The 21,289-nt window shown below is 44.0% G+C and overlaps 1 protein-coding gene and 1 long non-coding RNA gene across 2 annotated transcripts in view; one reads left to right on the top strand and one right to left on the bottom strand.

Moving 5' to 3' along the window:
• Window positions 1-2,123: 2,123 nt before the first annotated feature.
• Window positions 2,124-19,774, bottom strand: LOC135183334 (uncharacterized). The gene is made up of 3 exons (XR_010305521.1): window positions 19,208-19,774; window positions 12,039-12,103; window positions 2,124-3,518 (listed from the first exon to the last, which is right to left on the bottom strand). It is a non-coding gene; the product is annotated as an uncharacterized LOC135183334 (long non-coding RNA).
• Window positions 18,723-21,289, top strand: part of ZNF804A (zinc finger protein 804A) — a 319,478-nt gene continuing 316,911 nt past the window's right edge. The window contains exon 1 of the mRNA XM_064158213.1: window positions 18,723-19,187. Coding sequence (XP_064014283.1) covers window positions 18,723-19,187 — 465 coding nt within the window. The remainder of the gene's footprint in view (window positions 19,188-21,289) is intronic.

The following is a 21,289-nucleotide window of genomic DNA, read 5'->3' as shown; positions in this document are numbered from 1 at the left end:
TGTGCAAGGGCAGTGGAAGAGGAGGAGAGAGCTGGGGTGGACTTCCCTTACTGTCTCTGACAGGGATCTGTACCCATCCCTCCTTGTTTCCATTGGCAGTTCCCTCAGCAGGGGCGATCTGCAGTGCCTGCTCCCACAGATCCAGCTCCCTTTCATTCTCCCTTATCGACCTGAGCCTGGATACTTTCTCCTTCAGCTCAGCCACTTCATCTTTCAATTCTGCCACCAAGGTGAGGAGAAAGTTCACCTGCTCACACCTGGCGCAGTTGTCCACCCCTTCCCTTTCTACAGTGAGTGAGAGGCTCCAGCACGCCCTGCAGCCAGTAGCCTGGACTCCTATGTGTTGGTGGGTTGAGCCTGTCTGCATGCACACGCTTTTTCTGCCTTTCATTGTGCAAGTGACAGGCATAGTGCACAGTGATATTGACAGTCAGAAACAGGAAGAGGGGAGAAAAAAAAAAAAAAAAAGCTCCCAGCCGCAGGAGGCTCTGCAGCCATAACGGCATCGCGTGTGGCACTCGGCAGGGATTTAAGCTTCCCGTGGCTGACGTCACGTGCTCACGTCAGAGCTCCGCTCAATCCCGCGAGACAACAGCCCTGCTGTCCCCCCTGCCTACCAGAACTGCAGAGCAGCAGAACAGAGCAGAAAGTTAGAGCTCAGCAGCAGTGCCTGCAGTGCTCTCTCTCGATCGGCTCTGCAGCCAAAATAGTACCAGTAGTGCTGTGAAATGAGACCAGCACACAGTACAGCAGTAAATATTCCTTTTCTGACTGCTGTAACAATCAATTTAGGTTTTAATCTGAGGATTAGATTAGATTAATTAGGTTATAAACACAAAGAGGTGAAACTGGGAAATCTTCAGGGCAGAAAAAAAGGTGAGGGATGGAACCCTCATTTCCTTCAGCCACTCCTCTTAAGATACTGCCCATTACCAAGAGGAAGAGGGACTTTCAAATTCAGAGTGCTGCTCGTCTCCAGGATTCTGAGGCTGTAAATAGATGATGAACACACATGTATTGTTTCTAAATTTTTTTTCCCTTGCAATATGAGCATCACAAGATGATGCAGATTTTGCCACCAAAAAAACCCCAAACCTAAGTAAAAAACCCAAAAAACTGAACCCCTACATTTCTTGAAGTAGACAGTCATGCACAGTCAACCAGAAACTATTTTTCAATTGATTTGTGTATAGAAAGCATTTTCAGGAAGGAGAGATGGAATTTTATCTTTCTTAACTGCACACCCATTGTATAATGTATTTTTATCATGTACTGCAATCTAATTTTACAACATCTGAAAGGGAATTTGCACATTCTTTTCTCCTTTCTGTTGGGAAATTAAATCCTGATAAGGTTCTATATGATGTCTCATATTGCTTGGTAGAGTAGCAGTTCAAAGACCAGAAACACATATGGCATTTCATCTTTCTGATCCCATTTTGACCACTGGAGTTGGTTTCCTGCTACTGCTTTACTGAGGTCAGAAAATGCCTTACAGAATCACAGAACCTTAGAGGCTGGAAGGGATCTCCAGAGATCATCAAGTCCAATCCCCCTATCATGGCAGAATCACCCAGGGTAGTTCACACAGAAATGTATCCAGGCAGGTTTTGAAAGCCTCCAGAGTGTGGCTGTTTGAGCTAGTTTTCTAGCTCAGACATAAAAATATTCAGAAACTCAGAAGTAGAAGCTCTGAGTGGAGAGGTGAACATTCCAGGGATAGGCCATATAATGGCAACAATGGATAAATTAATATAATTTCATTGGAACATCAAGAGCTTTATGTCTGGAAGCACAGCTCGTACCTTCCCCTGGCTACTTCTGCTGCTTCTGCTGCCCCCGCTGCTACCTTCCCCTGCCACTGTTTTGGCTGCTGCTCCTTTTGCTGCTTCACTGCCTCTTGATCTATTCCCTGTCTTCCTTAAGTTTACTATATTTCTGTAGCAGTTTATAATCCTTATACTGTTATATTTAAACTATAAGATTTTTTTATAAGATACAATATTTTTATAATATATAATATTTTTTTTAAAAAGATGTGATGGTTTGGGTGTTCCCCCCACACACACACACTTTAGAAATCACCCAGACTAGACTCAGACGGCTCTGGAAATATGGCTGAAGCTTGTATTTACAACTAACACAATATATAAGCAGATATTTACAGTATATACAGTTATATACAGAAATATACAAGGTAAAAAGGGAATACAGAAACACAACTCCCCTCCCAAAAACCTGAGCCCCCAGGAGTGGCTCTGAACCACCCCTTCACCTTCCCCCTACCCCTCTCAACCTTACCTCAGTCCCAAGGAAGAAAAGAGGTTCGGCCAGAGGTTAGGAAGCAAAGTGGATTAGCCCAAAATGGAGGGTGAGGTTAGAGAGATGCAGCTGAGCCAGCAGCCCGAGCGAGAGTGATTATCTAATGTTTTTATTTCTTGTTCCTATACATTTCAGCAAGGCTATGAGTAGACATCACCATTGTTTTCCTTTTACAGCCTGTAATCTAGTTTTTCTCACCACAACATTCTAGCCTGCTTCAAACTAGCACAAATGCTAAACTATAAGAATTTTTTATAAGAAATTTTTCTGACTTTCAAAAAATTCATGTTGTAGTGAGTTTATTCTACCAGGAGAGGGATCCACCCTAACCCAGGACATTAGTTTTGGTGCTTTTCCAAACATGGGGCACAATCGTGGTTTGTTTTTTTGACTGATAATCAGGATAAGGAAGTCGAGGAAAAATTAATTTGTTTTGTATATTCTGGCCCACTATTATTTTGATTTTGACCTTATCGGTTCAGCAGTGTTTTATTACCAAGGTGCAATATCATGTGTGCTCCTTTTTCGCTAAGATGGTTTGGAACTGGGTAAAAGGTATGTTAAAAAAGGTTGGAAATTCTGTTATGGATGTTTTAGTTATATTTAAACTATAAGAAATACAATTTCATTTTTCCCCTGACTTTCCAAAAATCTGTGTTGTAATGAGTTCATTCTACCAGGGGAGGGATCCACCCTAACCCAGGACACAGAGAAAGAAGAGTCCACAACCTCTCCAAGCAGCCTGTTCCAGGGCTTTGTCACTCTGGAAAGAAGTTTCTCCTCATGCTGAGCTGAAAGCTTCTGTGTTCCAGTTAGTAGCCATTGCTCCTTGTCTTGTTGCTGCTGACCACTGAAAAGAGGTTGGCTCCATCCACTTGACACCCACCCCTCAGATATTTATAGACATTGATGAGATCTCCTCTCAGCTTTCTCTTCTCTAGGCTAAACAGCCCCAGGTTTCTCAGTCTCCCTCCATAGGAGAGATGCTCAAGTCCATCAGTCATCCTCATGGCTCTCTGCTGGACTTTCCAGCAGACTTCTGTCTCTCCTGAACTGGGGAGCCCAAAATCGGACACAGTATTCCAGGTGTGATCTCACAAGGGCAGTGTAGAGACTTTATCCAAAGTCGACTCACTTTGCTGCTAGCCTGCAGCTGGAGGAGTGTTGTGTTAAATCCAAAACACGCAGTTGCAATCCTGAGAAAAAAAAAAAAAAAGAAAAGAAAAAGAGCCCTCCTGCTAATAAATTAATACAAATAGTATTTAGTTTTCTCTCAGCTTTCTCATTAGCTACTCATATGAAGGGGGAGCAAATTGCAGATGAGAAATTGTAAGAAAATGTCTTTTGTAAAATGAAGCATCAGTTAACAGTGAAAGAATTGACTGCACTGAAAACTAAGCAATGAGAGAAACTAGTCATGGATGGGAGGAGCCGGTGATGTCTTGAGTGGAGAGTGCAAGGGCAGGCTGGTTTATCAATGTTAGCCCTTGATGGAGAACCTCCACAAGTGGAAAGCAAGAAAGATGAAATGGGGCAAGAAGGAGAAATGCCACAGAGGAAGAAGTGCCCTCTGCATGCTTAAATTCAATGTCATTTGATACTGGTAAATCCCCCCATTTTATTTTCAATGTCTTCTCCCAGTGAGACATTCTGTCAGCACTCCTGCTTTTCAGCCTTTATAGTGTTATTATGAAACCAAATCCATATTTTTGCTTTCTGAAAAAAAAAATAATATGGAGGACATAATGGAGATGGATAACCAGGCAAAGACCTCAAATTGATGTCTTTAAATTATGATCTTTAAATATAATCTGCCTGCAAGTAGATTACACTTTTTGGTCATTTGGATACAGATATACTTTTATAAGAGAATTTTCTGCTCTGGGAAGTGAGTGGAGGGAGTTTAGAAGAGATGTACAAAAAGTGCCTAGGAAGCTCAAGGAAACAATTTATGTTTGAGAATTAAAGTAATGGCAACAAAGCTGTAGCAGCAGGGGCTAGGGCAATACAGGGAGATTTGGTGTCTTGCACTAATGCATGAGTGTTTGTAAAGAGGATGAGAAAAGCCTAGACACTATTTGATTTCAGTGTTTGGTCACATAATCGATGGGGATTTCAAGCTGACAAAAATGATACAGTGAAGACATTTAAAAGTGGCAAGTTCAGTCAGCAGGAGGGGTAAGAGACCATCCTGGCAGTGCCTGAGTCTTAATGAATACAAAAGAAAAACCTCAAGATCTGCTTCAAAATAATTAGAGTTGAGGTTTCTTTATTGTGTTTGGTTTGTTTGGTGGTTTTTTTTTGTTTGTTTTGTTGGTTTTTTTTCCCCTTGTTTTCAAACTAACTCCAGATCACCAGGTTTTAAAATGTCTTATTTCTTACAGAGTTGTGAGAATTTGAGTGTAGATATTTTGTATTGGTTTTGTGCTTTGTTGGGTTTTTTTTTTTTGGTTTTTTTTTCCCCTTGGACAGGTGAGACCTCACTTGGAGCTCTGCATCCAGATCTGGAGCCCTCAATACAGGGAGGACATGGACCTGATCTAGCAAGTACAGAGGAGGGCCACAAAGGTGATTGGGGGTTGGAGCTGCTCTACTAAGAGAACAGGCTGAGGGAGGTGGGCTTGTCCAGCCTGGAGAAGAGAAGGTTCCAGGGAGATCTAATAGAGGACTTCCAGTGCCTGAAAGCTACAAGAAGGCTACAGAAGGACTGTTTGCCCTGGCCTGCAGTGATAGGACACAGGACAATGATTCAAAGCTAGCCAAAATGAAATTTAGTTTGGATGTAAGGAAAGAGTTCTGCACCATGAGCATGAGTGGGACACTGCAAAAGATTGCTCAGGGATGTGGCTAAGGCTCCGTACCTGGAGATATTCAAGGTCAGGCTCTAAAAGATTCTGGGCAATCTGATCTACTTCAGGATGCCCCTGCTGACTGCAGGGGAGTTGGACTGGATGACCTTTGGAGATCCCTTCTAACCCAAACTATTCTATGTATTTTTCCATTTCAGTGTTTTTGTTTTGAGGTAAATGCATTTCCTTGTAGAAAGGACACACAGCATAGCAGTTCCCAGGGAATAGATGAGTTTTGACTTTTATAACATTTTATGCTTTCTTTTTCTCTGACTTCTTGTATTTCAAATGCATTACAGCCATTGACTCCAATGGGAATGCCAGTGTTAAGGTTAGTTGAAGGGTAAATTAAAAATGTAGGAGATGTCACTGTTGAAAGGCAAACGTGCATGACTTCAAGTACTTGTAGGTATAGATAATAAACATCCCATGATATAATCAGGTTTATATGGGAAAAGTGTAATATCACAGGATGTTAGGGGTTGGAAGGGACCTCTGGAGATCTTCCACTCCAACCTCCTGCCACATCAGGTTGCACAGGAACACATCCAGACAGGGCTGGAAAGCCTCCAGAGAAGGAGACTCCACAACCTCTCTGGGGAGCCTGTTCCAGTGCTCTGGGACCCTTAGAGTAAAGAAGTTCTTCCTCATTGTCTCAGTTCTAATTTAAATTCTCAAAGACTCAAATATATTTGATAGAACCATTAACAATTTTATAGTGTGTCCTTCCCTCTTCCCCCTTCTTTTCCAAAAGAAAAGAATTAGATGTAGAGAGAGAAAAAGCTAAGCACACCCAAATAATCTCACTCTGATTTGGAAGTTAAAAAAAGAAGAAAAGTTTAACAATAAATTAAAAAGATATCTGCGTTAGGGAAGTTACAAAGGTATAGGGAAAAACAAAATACAACATGTGTAAATACAACCGGACTTTTTGATGGTGATGGCCACATGATAGAACAAGGAACAGGATGGTGATGCTGGTAAATAGGGAGGCAGGGAGCACAAGAACAGAAGTCCCCCTGCTTTTATAGATCTTTAGACAGGAAGGGGGAGTGGGCTAACCATGAACCACTTGGTGGTGTTCAGACCCACCCCTGGGGAGGGGTCAAGACCACCTAGGGCCAGGTTCAAGGTCACTCCCCCTGGAGGGTTAACTCTGTACACTCATGTTGAGGTGGAACTTCCTGTGCTGTAGTTTCCATCTATTGCTCCTTGTCCTATCCCAAGGCACAAGTGAGCAGAGGATGTCCCTGTCCCTTCCTGACTCCCAGCCCTCAGATACTTAAAGACATTGATCAGATCCCCCCTCAGCCTTCTCCTCTTCAGACTAACCAGCCCCAGGGCTCTAAGCCTTTCCTCATCAGGCAGTGTTCCAGTCCCTTCATCACCCTTGCAGCCCTCCATTGGATTCTCTCCAGTAGATTCCTGTCCTTCTTGAACTGAGGAGCCCAGAACTCGATGCAATATTTCAGGTGGCACCTCATGAGGGAAGTTACACACGTATGTCAAGTGATACTGAAATGTACACAGCTACAACTAAAGCAGCAAATTAAGCTCCTAACTCTCTCTGTCATGATTATGCAAAGATGCAGAAGATGGTCTTTTAAACTGGAGTGTTTATTTTTGGTGGCCTTACCCCATGTACTTATCACTAGGAGCTGTTGGTCTAAAGGGCAATGTGAGCATATCTGCACAGTAAAAAAAAAAAAAAAAAGCCTGAAACTTACCAACCCCTTTCCTTCTCAAATAATAAATAAATTAGGTCAGAAGTCTTCTTATTTTAATGAAATGCATGTGTAGTCATTAAAAGTAACAAGTTTTCATCCTCCCATCCTTCAGACAAGAAAGACTTAATTCAGAGTTCAGCAAAACAAGAGCAATATAACCCAAGGCAACTCCAAATTGGATTAAAAAACAACTGTTCATGTTGCTGCTTGGGCACAGATTTTCAGTTTACCCATGGCAGTTGCCTTTGTACTTCTATTAATAGCATTCTGCCTTGTCTTCTGATTACACAGGCTTTACAGATATGCAGGAAAATGCACATTTAGATAAAGTTAGAATGATTTGTATAGCTTGAGCTAATGAGTAAGTTTTTGCTTAATTAAATGAATTATGTAGATGTTTTTTAATTGTCAAAATGCCAAAACCAATACTTTGGGCTTTGGAAACCCTCTCTATTTTTAGAACAATACTGACTTTGTTTCTTCTAATGACATCTTTATTCAAGTTATTAATCTATAAGTGTGCCCAAGGCTATTTTGATGTGGCTGTCTTTAAGTAAGCTCATAAGTCATTAATATTTTGAAAGCTGGATTCCTTTGATAGCATTTTTAATGTGACAGTTTGTAATTGTGTTCTGCTGCTGCAGCAGAAAGATCACTAAGTTATTAGTTATTAAGGGGAGGGAGAGATGGAATAGTTGTTCTAATGAGTAAACAGGGCACTTCACATGCTAAGTTGACAATCCTGAGACCCACTCAGAAGGACCCTAAGGAGTACTTCAAGTCTATTTCTATTACTGTACTGCTTGTATCTACCTGTATGTAAACTGTAAGTCATAAAAATTGTGGGGGGTTGAAAATTATCATGAGGATGCATTCTGCGTTTCAGTCCAGAAGGAGTTCAAGAAGGACAGGGAACTGCTTGAAAGGGTACAGAAAAGGGCTATGATGATGATTTGGGGACCTGAACATCTCTCTTACAAAGAAAGGCTGAAGAACTTGAGGCTTTGTAGCCTGGAGAAGACTGAGGGGGGAATCTTATCAATGCTTATCAATACTTAAAGGCTGGGTGTCAGGAAGATGAGGCCAGTGTTTTTTTAGTGGCGCCCAGTAAGAAGGCACAAACTTGAAGATGGGAAGTTGCATCTAAACATAAGGAAGAACTTTATGTTGGATGTGTTGGTTTGAGGCTAATTGGAATATTTTAATGAGAGAAATTAGATCATTGGTTACAATAATAAAATAACTATGAAGTCTATATCATTCATTGGTTTGCTGAGAGGGATAAAAAGCCAAAATGTCAACATTTACACTCTATTCGAGGATGCTGTATCTGCTCACTTCTTCTTCATTCTGCTCTAGTTCTCTCCACTATTCTTGGCTAACCCACAGCAACATCAGTTTTGCTGCTTGTTTTGTTTGTCTGTCTGGGAAAGTAGAGGGTTAAAGAGAGGGTAGCTTTGAGCCCATTATGGGCAGTTTTCTTTGGGAGGGAGTTTGGATTTCTGTATTATTTCTAATTTGTCTATAATTGTAAATACTTGTGAATATATTGTGTATATATGCTTGCAAATTTAGCTGTGTTGTAGATATAGCTTCATCTTACTTCTAAGCTAGTCTGGTAAATTTCAATAGGGGGGAAGGTTCCTAACCCATGACAGTTGAGGATGGTGGAGCACTGGAACAGGCTGTCCAAAGTAGCAGTGGAATCTCATTCAAAACCCTCCTGGACATCGTCCTGTGCAACCTGCTCTAGGTGAACTTGCTCTGGCAGGCAGATTGCACAAGATGATCTCCAGAGGTCACTTCCAACCCCTGTCATTCTGTGATTCTGTGAGTTCTACAGCCATTTTAAGCTGTACCATAAAAAAGGTAAATTAAACATAAAAGTCTGTTCAGATAAAATCAGGAGATGTAACTCTGGTGCAGAACGATAAACCAATGCACACATAAGGCTGCGACAGCCACTGCATCTTGCTTCACTTTCCCAAACAAGACTTGCAGTGCTATTGACAATACATGTTGAGTGCAGTAGTGCCCAGGATCCATAAAGCTTTGACTGCTCTCATTGTCATCACCAACCTCACTGCTCCTGCTTGTTTAAAACAAAGTCTTCGATGACACATGTGTATAATTATTACCTGCTCCTTATATAAGCAGTGGTCTAACATGATATGATTGATCTGACAAGAGGGAATGAGAGGACAAGAGGGCTGTATCAAAAGCAGTGTTGCCAGCAGATACAGAAAGGTACTGTACTCTGGTCTGGTGGGACCTGAACTGGAGTCCAGGTCTGGAGCCCTGAATATAGGAAGGACATGGACCTGATGGAGGGGGTCCAGGGTAGAGCCATGATAATGATTAGAGGGCTGCAGCAGCTCTGCTAAAAGGACAGGCTGAGGGAGCTGTGGTTATTCAGCCTGGAGAAGAGAAGGCTCCAGGCAGACCTAATAACAACCTCCCAGTCCCTGAAGGGGGCTACAAGAAGGCTGGAGAGAGACTGTTTGCAAAAATCTGCAGTATCAGGCTTTGGGTTTCATTTAAGCTCAAGTTTCATTAGGAAAATGTAACTAGAGATAGAATCATTGAATCAGGCAGGTTGGAAGAGACCTCCAAGATTATCCAGTCCAACCTATCACCCAGCCCTGTCCAATCACCTAGACATGGCACTAAGTGTCCTATCCGGTCTTTTCTTGAACACCTCCAGGGATGGCAACTCCACCACTCCCCTGGGCATCCCACTCCAATGGCAAATCACTCTCTCTAAGAAGAACTTCCTCCTGACATGCAGCCTATACCTCCCCCGGCACAACTTGACACTGTGTCCCCTTGTTCTGTTGCTGATTGCGTGGGAAAAGAGACCAACCCCCAGTGGGCTACAGCCTCCCTTCAGGTAGTTGTAGAGAGCAAAGAGGTCACCCCTGAGCCTCCTCTTCTCCAGGCTAAACAATCCCAGCTCCCTCAGCCTCTCCTCATAGGGCTTGTGTTCCAGGCCTCTCACCAGCTTCATTGCCCCCCTCTGGACACGTTCCAGCACCTCAGCATCTCCCTTGAATTGCGGAGCCCAGAACTGGACACAGGACTCAAGGTGTGGCCTGACCAGTGTTGAGTACAAGGGAAGAATTACCTCCCTCGTCCTACTGGCCACAATGTTCCTGATGCAGGCCAGGATGCCATTGGCTCTCTTGGCCACCTGGGCACACTGCAGGCTCATCTTCAGCCTACTATCTACCACTACCCACAGGTCCCTTTCTGCTTGGCTGCTTTCCAGCCACTCTGTCACCATCCTGTAGTGCTGCTTGGTGTTGTTGTGGCTGAAGTGCAGAACCCTGTACTTGGCCTTGTTAAATGTCATCCCATTGGCCTCTGCCCACCCATCCAGCCTGTCTAGATCCCTCTGCAGGGCTCTCCTATCCTCCAACAGATCAACACCTGCTCCTAGCTTGGTGTCATCTGTAACCTTACTGATGCTGGAGTCAATCCCATGGTTCAGATCATCAATAAAGATATTGAACAGGACTTGGCCTAGCACTGATCCTTGGGGAACACCACTAGTGACTGGCTGATGACTGGGTGTGGCACCATATACCACCACTCTCTGGGCCCAGCCCTCCAGCCATTTCTTGACCCATATCAGAATGAGTCTGTCCAAGCCACAAGCTGACAGGAGCTTGTTGTGGCAGATGGTGCCAAAAACAGATTTAGATTGGATGTTAGGAACACATTCTTTATCATGAGGGTATTGGAACACTGGAAGAGGTTGCCCAGGGAAGTGATTGAGGGTCACCCCTGGAGATATGCAAGGTGAGGCTGGACAGGGCTCTGGGAAACCTGATCTAGTGAGGATGTCCCTGCTGACTGTAGAGGGGGTTGAACTGGATGACCTTTAGAGGTCCCTTACAACTCGGACCATTCTGATTCTAAGAATAGTTTTAAGCTGAGGGAGAGCAGGGTTAGACTGGATCTTAGAAAGTTCTGCAGTCTGAGGGTGGTGAGGCTCTAGAATAGGCTGCCCAGGGAGGCTGTAGATATCTTTGCCCTGGGAGTCCTCAAAGCCAGGTTGGATTAGGCCTTGAGCAGCCAAGTCTAGTTGAGAGGTGTTCCTGCCCATGGCAAGGAGGTTGGAGTAGATGATCTCTGAGGTCCCTTCTGATTTAAGCCATCCGCTGAATCTATAATGTAAACTGTAGATTGTTTGATATAGTAACATTAATTCAGTAATTCTATAGAGTTGTCTGACTGTGGTACAGCTATTGGAAATTGAAATAGTGGAACATAAGCCATGGACAGGTGAGAGTACACAAGCTCACTAAGTGCTGAGTTAAAGTGGAAGGATGGAATGACCTTAGAGAATGGTGTAAAAAATATAAACAAATGTAAGGCTGGAGTCTGTGGTTTTTGCCTATCTCTGCTGACAGAATGCTTAGGCACAATGTACGTACTGCTGAGAGAATATGAAGAATGTCTATGGTAATTAGTGTGTAATCCTAACGTAGTCCTAATGCAAATGTTTGTAACCAATTAGAGTCTAACATGATTTGTAACCCTGTTATGTAGCTTTCTGATGTAAAGTATATAAACCCATGTTTGGAATGAAATAAAAGGGATTTGGATTGGAACTTGCTTGCATCAAGCTTTCTCCCTGTTGCTTACCCTATTACCCATGGTAATCAGCCTGTGGTAGTAGATGGCAATACATCATACTGTACAGTACTAGAAATATCCTTCCCTAGCATGTACTTAATGCTCTACTGTGTTTTGGCCTTGTTAGAACAAACACCCTGTGCAAGTGAACCAATTAATGCCTGATGTGATTTATGGCGCCTTAAACTGGGAGGTTGTAACCATAAATATTGTAAAGGATGTTGATTTTTTTTCAGATGATACCAAAACAATCTCATTCTAAAAATTGGGTCTTGCTGAAATGTGTAATATTAGGAAAGTAAACACATAATTTTAAATTTCATTTCCACTATTTTCTGTGATTACTAGGGGCCACATAAAAAACAAAGCCATAATAGTGTGTCATATATTGAACTTAATGCAATGTATTAAAGTGTTAACCACTGCAGTTTTTTTTCCCCCAATGGGTCTCTTACTTTATGTTGGCTAATTTAGGAATAATATAGTGCTTCTTTCTTACCTGTCATGGATGTCACCTCAGCTCTGCTCAGCTTTCACTTTGAGAAAATAGCATTGTTGAAGTGACTGTTGGAAAAGCAAAGATTAGCTTTAGTATTAGTAACCTACCCCTCCAGAAAACATTTTGGGGGTTGTTGAGGGGTTTTTTTTTCCTTCCATCCTTTGAAAGATTTTAGAAACTCTTTTATTAATACTTTTCTTACTGTGGCACAAAGATTAGTGAATATCTATGTTACCAGTGTTGTGTATGTGTGCACAGGTACATGCTCAAACACACAAAGATGTGTATTTGTTCATGGAGCTAGGACGAAGGGATGCATGAATGAAAGTTGCTTGTGTTCTCTTACCAGCGCTCCTGAACTTCGAGATCTCATTACCACCACCCAGTGGAAAAGTTTGGAGCTAATGCCAAGACTCGAGGTGAATAGCAGGACTTCTCCCTACGGAAGTTCCTCCTGCTTCAGTTAGTGTGCCCAAGCTGGTGAAGGTTCAGTAGTCAAAAGTGAAATTTCCTATTGACTGTGGAAGACTCTTGATCAGCTCCTTAGACTCCAGACCTTTTAATTCTGGTAAAAGGTGTGTGAATGCTGGCAAAACCAAAACACTCTGCTTCTGATAAATGGCCACAATCCATCTACTACCCTAGATCTCAAAATGTACTTTTCCTCCCTATTTATTCACTAATTTGTTTTAATTTTCCAGTTTTTTTCTTGATGACTTATTTTGGCTTACAGCATTTCATTTCTTGAGTGTCTTTGAAGCATGTTCTTAACCAGCTAAATTTTGTTTTCTTAAAAAATAAGTGGGGAAAAAACCTAAACTGGTAAAAGAGAAGTTTGGTGCTCATTATGTGATCAAATTCCTTCAAAGAAAAGTGCAAGGCCTTGAAGGCCTGCTTGAAATCTCTTTGGATATTCCTCATGGAGTGAACACCTGGTTGGTGTTAGTGTTGTGCTAACTATGTAACCTGCCCATTGGATTTCAGGGAGTGTTACCTGGTGGTTCTGTGGAACTGCACCCATTGTCTGGTCTTATGTGGGGGTTTTTATGTATGAAGGGGTCTGTTTTGTTACTGGATTTTTCCATGCTGTCCCTGAAAGATCGTTTTTTAAGGTTTTGTGCTACACTGAGATAGAAGTGAAGGTGAAGTGGGTTTTACGCAACTGTCAGTTGTGAAAAACTGAGGTATTTACTTTGGTGATGTCACAGGACTCAATCTTTGTTATACAGTTCTGCATAATTTGATTTCATTTGTTTATATTGGTTTTGACTCAGATTTTTGGGTTGAGTGGATGTTGGGAAGTTCTAATATCACAGGTCACTCTAGGGATTGATTTATCAGTACAGGCTCCATTTGATTTTCAGGTAGGGATGCATTTTGAGTGTGTATGATGGAGCATTTACCCATGATGCTGTTTTTAACACAGCAGAAAGAATTGCATTTTCAATGTCTGAAACTGGCAAGAGGAAGTTCTTCACCATGAGAGTGGTGAGAGTCTGGAAGGGGCTGCCCAGGGAGGTGGTTGAGGCCCCATCCCTGAAGGTGTTTAAGGCCAGGCTGAATGAGTCTCTGGCCAGCCAAATCTAGGATAGGGTGTCCCTGCCCATGGCAGGGGGGATGGAACTACATGATCCTTGTGGTCCTTTCCAACCCTGACTGATTCTATGATTCCATGATTCTAAGAGCTGCTTTTGCAGAGTTCCTTTACCTTCAAATGTTTTCTGGCCCTTGTAAGAGTGTCTTGCTATTTAATGCTTCTGTGGATGTCACCTCATAGAGTGACATTTGCAATTTTTTTTTTAATTTTGTTTTATTTAAACCTAGAGAGTGATGAGAGAAGAAAAAAAAAGGAGGAGCTGTTGGGCATGTCCCGCAGCATGAAGATTGCAACAGAAGATAGAACCAACAGTGTATTTGATTCAATAACAACAGATTTTTTTTCTCAGTAGTATTTTAAGGCAAAAATAGTGTTAGCAATTTGGAAGAGAAGAGATGGAAAAGTCTTTGCATCTCTTACCGAGGTGAATTTGTTCAGGACTAGATGCTATGTGGATATGTGAAAAGAAGGCAGGGCTAACTCCTGCTGGATCACTCTCTTCCCAGAACAGTCTGGCAAGAGCCATGGTATACAACAGGCTGAAGAAGAAAAGGCACAAATACCTACCAAACACCCCCCCCTCACTGCGTTCAATAAATCTTTGTTGTTACATTTAGGATCAAGCAGAAATATTTGTTTAAGCTTTTGCACTCCTCTTCCTGTGATTTTTGAGTGCTGCATGCTACAGCCCACAATTTGACTGTGTGCCACAGGGATTTTTAAGTCACTCCTGCCTCTCCCTGTCTTGTGTGATACCAATGCTCCACTTAGCTCATGTGTTGAAATAGGGAACCCACTCTGATACTCTTCACATATGATGAAGGATGTGCTGAGGAACTAGGATACCAGAGTGTCCCCGTTTCTTTTCTTCTAGCTGCACTACCCCCATAGCTGATGAATGAACATGGTTGTAATACAGAGTATAATGTGTGCTACACCATAATGGCCTTTCAAAGGTACACAGCATACCAGGATGCTGCCATTTTGTCTTCTGCTTAACGCAAGGATGACAGATACCTGAAACAGGGAAAGGCATCCAAGGCTAGTAGAAAAAGAGCAATAGAGGAGACTGAAACTACAGGAGATGGTAAAAAAGGTGTGTCTCAGACAGCACCTTACTTACAGAGGATTTTTACTGAATTCAATAAAAATTGCTGTGGGAGGTGAAACGAGTTTCTTGTGACTTACAAAGGAGATATTTCTTCTATGGATATGTTTCATCAGTGTGAGAATGATTTCTCAGGATGTAGTCAATTGGTAACACCGACTCTGTAAGACTTTTAACCAAAAGGAGTTCGTTTATACTGCCAGATTATTTTTTTTCTGGCTTATGCCAGGACTATTTCTTGAATCATGAAGACTATTAAAAAGCAGAATTTTGACTATTGCCACAGGCAGAAAACCAGGACAGCATACGAGCATTAGTCTCCTTTTTTTGCTGGCTTCTAGTTCACAGGCTTTCCAGAAAAACTCTCAAATCCCTAACCTGCTTCTTGAGTTGACACTTGCAGCTTTGTGACAGTAACAACTTTAGTGTTTTTTTTTTTCCAGCTAGTCAGTATCCAGGAGTGTAAGAGAATGAGTACAGAAGCAGCACTGGTGGTTATTACATATGGCAAGACATATGAATAAATAGCAGTATACACAGCTCAAAACATAGATACTTACCCAGAGGAACAGGACAGAGACAGAAAAAGGTAAGATTGATGGTTTATAGGAGCCACAGAGGTAGGGATCAATGACATTTGCAATTTATTAACAACAAAAATAAAATGGGAAGAAAGCAGCATCTTGAGTCTGTGTGATGACAATAAACAAAATGAGACAGGAAATGTACAAGAAGACAAACAAGGGAAATGGTGAATAGCAAATGTCCTGGAGTCCTGTACCCCTAAATTCCTCTCCTGCCCGGACTTCAGGGAAAAGGGGAAAAGCCGCCTGGTTTCCCTCCCCCCTCGCATGTCCTGCAGTCGTGAAGGGGGGGAGGACTGCCCCGTGAGTTCCCGTGCTGGAGCCAGGCTGGGATTGGCCGTGCGCTTTCGCGCCTAAGGTGTGGTAACTCTGCCCTTTGTCTAGCGGAGGTTATAAATATTAGGGATCTTCCCGCCTTTGGGGTTCCCGCTTTGGAGTTGGCCTGTGCCTGGACGTATGTGTCTGCCTGAGCTCACACACTCCCCTGTGCCCGGACTGCAGAGAGACCTTCAAAGCATTTGCTTTCCTATTGACACCTTTGTGTGCCTAACGACCCTTAACGACCCTTAACGATTCACCTGCAGCCGCTGGAAAAGAAGAGGAAGACAGACCGCATGAGTCAGCCTGAGTGAGTTATTTGGCTCAGCTTAATTTAATAAGAAACCGCTATTAATTAATAGCTGAGGCCTTTTCCAACTTCTGACTTCCAAAATAGTCAGATTATTGATGGTATCCTTGTAGGTTAATTCTCATGCAACTGAATCTGCTTATTAAACTAAATTAATCTTTGTATATATAGTTGTGGGGGCGAGTTTTTGGGAAAATAAAAAATAACTATTTTTGATAAATTCCCGACTCGGCCATGTATTAATTCCTGCTCTCCGCAACAGCAAAGTATTGGAAAAATAACAGAAAGTGGGTAAGAGGCCAACTAGAATAAGTAAGAGCAGAAAATGCATAATTTGCCTATTATGTGCTATTTAGTGCAACTTGTCATTTATTTATAGAGTGCTTTGGAGGAATCAAGTGGTCTTTAGTTGGTGTTTGTGTCCCTTTAACAGAGGACAACAATCTTCATTAGAGAAGCTACAGCAGCTTTTAACATGTTTTGGGCACTCTCACTCGTTAGAAAGTTCATCAATCCTTCAAGACTTGAGCTACAGAAAGATGTTTCCCAACTCCTTGGACTCTTAAGAAGAGCATGCAAACAGAGGCTGCGTGCCTCCAAAAAGCCAGGGAGCAGCCATACCACCCCAAAAGGGCCCACATATGGATGTTTCAGGTTTAATTAAATGCCAGCTGGTCAGCGTCAGAGTTTCAGAGAAAAACGTTGTGATTCTTCGAAATGGTGGATGTGTGGAATAGACTGACTGTGAAGAGTTTTATTTCCAGGCAGAAGAGTTCTGACATTTCAGTACCACTGCATCTACAGGGTGGTGAAAAACAAAATACTGTTGCTCTAGTCCAAGTTGGAATATATTTATGTATTTTATATATATTTATTCCCAGAAAGGAGTTGCATAATTTTATTTCTTGTATGATTTTATGTCTATCACTGTATCCTAGCTGAATTTCAGACATTTTTGAGAATCCCACACTTATCATCCTGCCTGAAAGAGGAACTGACCCTTAAAGATGCCATATTTTTAAATCTAGGAAATATCTATCATATCAACATAATTTTTACACTGTAATCAATTTGCTGATTATTTCTGGATGTATACTTACATCTTCATAAGCAGAAAACTAGTCTTATTACACTCAGGTATACTTTCATCCTCTTTTCTTTTGGCTTTAACAAGAAGCACCCAATTCTAATCTCTCACCTGTGTCACTTCTGCCATTTCTGTGATTCCTTCATATGCACTGGAAATGCTGAAGGATGAGTGGCAGCTGTCAAAATTTACTGTTTGCTGTGTATGAAGGGAAGTGAGGGTAAAAAATGCTTATGGGAGGAAAGCACCTCCCATAAACTCAGACAAATTGCAAGGACAGGGATATCTGCCAGGGAAGTGCTTGCCTTTCTGGAAGCGGTTCCTTGATTTTGGAGGACAAGATGATAGGACGGTGGCATTACACTGACAGCAGTGAAATGCTAACTAGAGAGACACTTTTCAGATGTTACATCATGGTTCTGGGCTTCGTAAGGTCTTCCCTGTTTTGGCAATAGACTTTCACCCCATAAATCTTGAATTTTGCGATCCAGAATAGAGATGAAGTATGCTGGAAGGACAAACCAGCTAAAAAGTGTTTAAAAGTCTTACATGATAAAGCTTTAAATTGCAGATCTCTGGTGGAGGAAGAGGCGAAGGCGGCTTTGAGCATTTTTATTGAGCACATCTTTACATTGTAGCAAATTGCGGTTCTAGCAGTGAGTTCTGATTTGTGTGATGCAAGAAGACACACTTCTGGTGGTAAGGGAGGATGGCACAGACGAGAGTTACCTCACGCCGAATGTTTCTTTAATCCGCAGTTTGGAGGGACTTTATAAAAGGAAGCGAGCACATTACAGGCACCTTAGGGCCAGAGGTGAGAGTCGCAGAGGCAGCGCCAAAACCGACAACCAACCCGAGCGTTCTGTTTCCTGTAGCCGCCAAGGCCCTGCGAGGCCGGCGGGGCCCTGCAGGCTGCCGGGACCGGGCAGGGCGAGCCGTGATGGAGCAGCGAGAGGGTCGGTAAACGCCGGCGAGCACCCCAAGGCGGGATGCGGCCGCAGCCCTGCCCCGCGGCACCTCCATCCTCTCAGTAAACACCCCATGACCCAGAAATTTGGCCCTCACGTTCCTCGATTTGATTGAGAATTCCCGAGCGGGATGCGGCGGGCTGATGAAGAGCGGCGGCACCGGCTGCAGCTCAGCCGGGGACAGGATGGAACTTGCCCTAAGCGGGGAGAAAAACGTCCGTTTTCACCAGGAGAGCCGAAAGCAGCGGCCGGGGCGGCGCTCGGTCTCCCACTAACGAAGCCGTCCCGAGGAACTGCTCCACCCTTGGGAAGGTTAGGCATTTAGAAAATACGTATAATAAAAAAGAACGCGATGGAAGAGCGCGGAGTTTGCTCGGAGGAGGGGCAGGAGCTTTGGGCATCTCTCCTTCCCTGCTCGTTCACTCACCCCCTCCTCCCAAATCCCAAAGGAACCACAATCGTGCACCCAAACAGAAAAAGGGAGCCCCTCCAGGGGGGAGCACACCCACGCCACATTGCTGCGGCTAGAGGTCGACTCTGCCCCCTCCCGACTCATTCCCTCCTCCCCTCCGCCCCTTCTCCCTTTACCTGCCACCGCCCCGCCCGTCCGGGTGCCGCCCCGGTGTGTGTGTTGGGGCTGATGCCGGCCGGTCCGTGGCGGGGGCAGCGAGGCGTGGGGGCTGTGGGTGGCGGTGAAGGCAGCGTGTGACAGATGTCCTCCTCTGACAGCTCTCGGTATCAGCCCAGTGGCTCCCTGCCATTGGCTCAGTGCAGCCGACCGGCAAGGCTGCTCACTATAATAACACTATGCCTGCCAGAGGCGCCAGCTCAGACGGCTCTGCCGCGGCCGTGCCGCCGCCGCTCCTCCCCCGGCAGCCCGCGCCGCTCTGCGCCTGAGGGGCTGCACACATCTTCCTTCTTCCCCCCCCACCGCCGCCCCCGGGTCTCGCCGCCCCTCAGCGCCGCACATGCCGCGGGGCTCCGCCGGTCCTGGCCCTCCCCGCCGAGCCCAGGCCGGCCTCAGCACCCCGCCGCTGGCGGGGAAGGCGGCCCCGGCTCCGGCCCCATGGAGTGCTACTACATTGTCATCAGCTCCGCTCACCTCAGCAACGGGCACTTTCGCAATATCAAGGGAGTTTTCCGGGGCCCCCTCAGCAAGAACGGGAACAAAACTCTGGTAATGGCTTTTTCTCTTACCTCCACCCTTCTCTGCCTGGAAGCCGCTGCGTGCGCGTTGCCAGCGGTGTGGGCAGCCGACTGCTCGGCCGGCGGCTCTCTGCGCGGTCGGGGGTGTCTTTACCGCCATGTGCGGATGCCCTGCCTTCAGCTCCCGCCGGCCGGGCTCCTCTCCTTGCCAGAGAGAGCTGCGTTTTCGGCTGTCCCCGTTGCTTGGGGCTCTCGGTGTGGCGCTGGGCTAGGTGCTGCCGTGCTCGTTCTGGAGCTGCTGGTGTGGGGGCTGGTCGTGGAAAGGCTGCGGAGAGCGCGGAGACCCTTCTTCGCGGGGAGCCGCGGGGCCGGGGTTCCACGGCCCTCAGCCCGGGCTCCGCTGAGGCGGCCGGTAGATCTCCCTCAGCGGGGAGGGCTTCGGCGGGGTCACCCGGGAACTTAGTGCTACAACCCGCGGTGACTACACCACCCGTGGTGACTACCGAGAGACAGCTGGAGGTCCTGTTCGATAAGGTGAAGCAAGGACCTTTGCAAAACTAGTTCACTTGAGAGCTCGTTGCCTAGCGAGATTCCTGTGTTGGAAAATAACTGGAGAAGCGATACAGGTGTTTTTTTTTTTTTTTTTTTTTTTTTTTTTTTGGTTTTTTTTTTGTCTCTTAGTTGCAAAGTTTTTTCTTGTTAAAAGCAGAACTCCGGGTTTGAGAGGAAATGATAGACTTAGGCAGTTCGGCTACATACTCCATAGGCTGTTATAATTGTTTCTGTACGTATATGCCACGCTTTGATATCTTTACATCTGTTGGATTTCCTGTGGCTTTTGCTGACTCGAGCAGACTCTCTTCACTACTATTACTGAACTTTAATGGAAGAGTTGTGACGCGATAGCATTGGCGATACATGTGCTCTCCTGCCTGCTCAGATAAAAAGAGCTGCAGGATAGCAGCGGGAATGGTGAGCTGCAGTACCTAAAATCTCAATCACGGCACAACGAAGTGCCGACATATGTCTGGAGAGAAGGATGGAGTTGAAAGAGGGGCTTAGGCACATTGTTTGTTGCTCTCCCATCGCCCTCTTACTCCAGAATGCCCTTTGTAGGAGATGGAGCAGAACTTAACACATTCTTGTTCCCTCGAATGCACGACCTATATTGATGGGGAATTTACTGAAGTACTTGACATTTGCTAGAGTTGGCAAGCTTGCAGTTTCGCCCTAAATAAAGAAATTAAAGCAAGTCTGAGCCAAGAAATAAAAAATAGTAACTACTACGAGAGAATCTGAGGCAGATTATTTTTGCCTGTTACGAATGTGAAGTTCCCACTTTTGCCTTGTAAATCTTAATCACAGGATTTCATTTGCTGTGTATGCTGCTTATTTTTCTGTCAGGGATTACACTCTTGAAATTTTAGACAAGTATTTGTTGTATCCATGAGGTGGCAATGTGTGTGTAATATTTCATTGCAGCTGTTGCAAGACCAAGACTTACTGTCGAAATATTTGCTGCGATTTAAATGAATTGCACAGCATGGCAATGGCTTTCTGCTGAACAATTCCAGTGAAGAAGCATTTGGCAGGACTGAGAATACTCTGATGTAACTTTTGGACTCTGTGTTATCTTGCAGTTCATAATTGATTCTGCTTCAATAGCTTTTTAGTCTTGCTCTTTTTAAAAACTTATTATGCTTTTGTTCCCTTGGAAAAAAAAAGGCCAAAAAAAAAGAAAAGTTCTGCATTTCCAACACTTCTGATTAAATAAATAATAAAACAAATCGGTACTACTAAAAAAATAATAATATATATATTTTAAAAAATCCGTGTTTCCTAACACCAAATAAGCATATTGCATAGTCTTTGAAGCACTTTTACTCAGGAAAGAAATTGAACTCAACCTTGCTCTCCAGTGAGATAGAATAAATGTGAGGGGGGAAAACAGAATTGTTGGTTGCGTGTATCTTCCATTTCTTGTCATTGTGTGCAGCAGGCATTGAAACTGTAGAAGTTTTTTGCAGGGCTATAAAGGGAGAGTTCTTGACACTTTCTCTGTAGACAGCAAAACAAGGCCCTCTGCTAGGAATTAAGTGATGTGTATGCAGATATTGAGTTTGCTGTTTGTCT

The sequence above is a fragment of the Pogoniulus pusillus genome, chromosome 2 (genome assembly GCF_015220805.1).
Source record: "Pogoniulus pusillus isolate bPogPus1 chromosome 2, bPogPus1.pri, whole genome shotgun sequence".
Classification (NCBI taxonomy): Eukaryota; Metazoa; Chordata; class Aves; order Piciformes; family Lybiidae; genus Pogoniulus; species Pogoniulus pusillus.
Note: the sequence above shows the minus strand (reverse complement) of the source record. Positions and strands in the feature narration are given on the sequence as shown.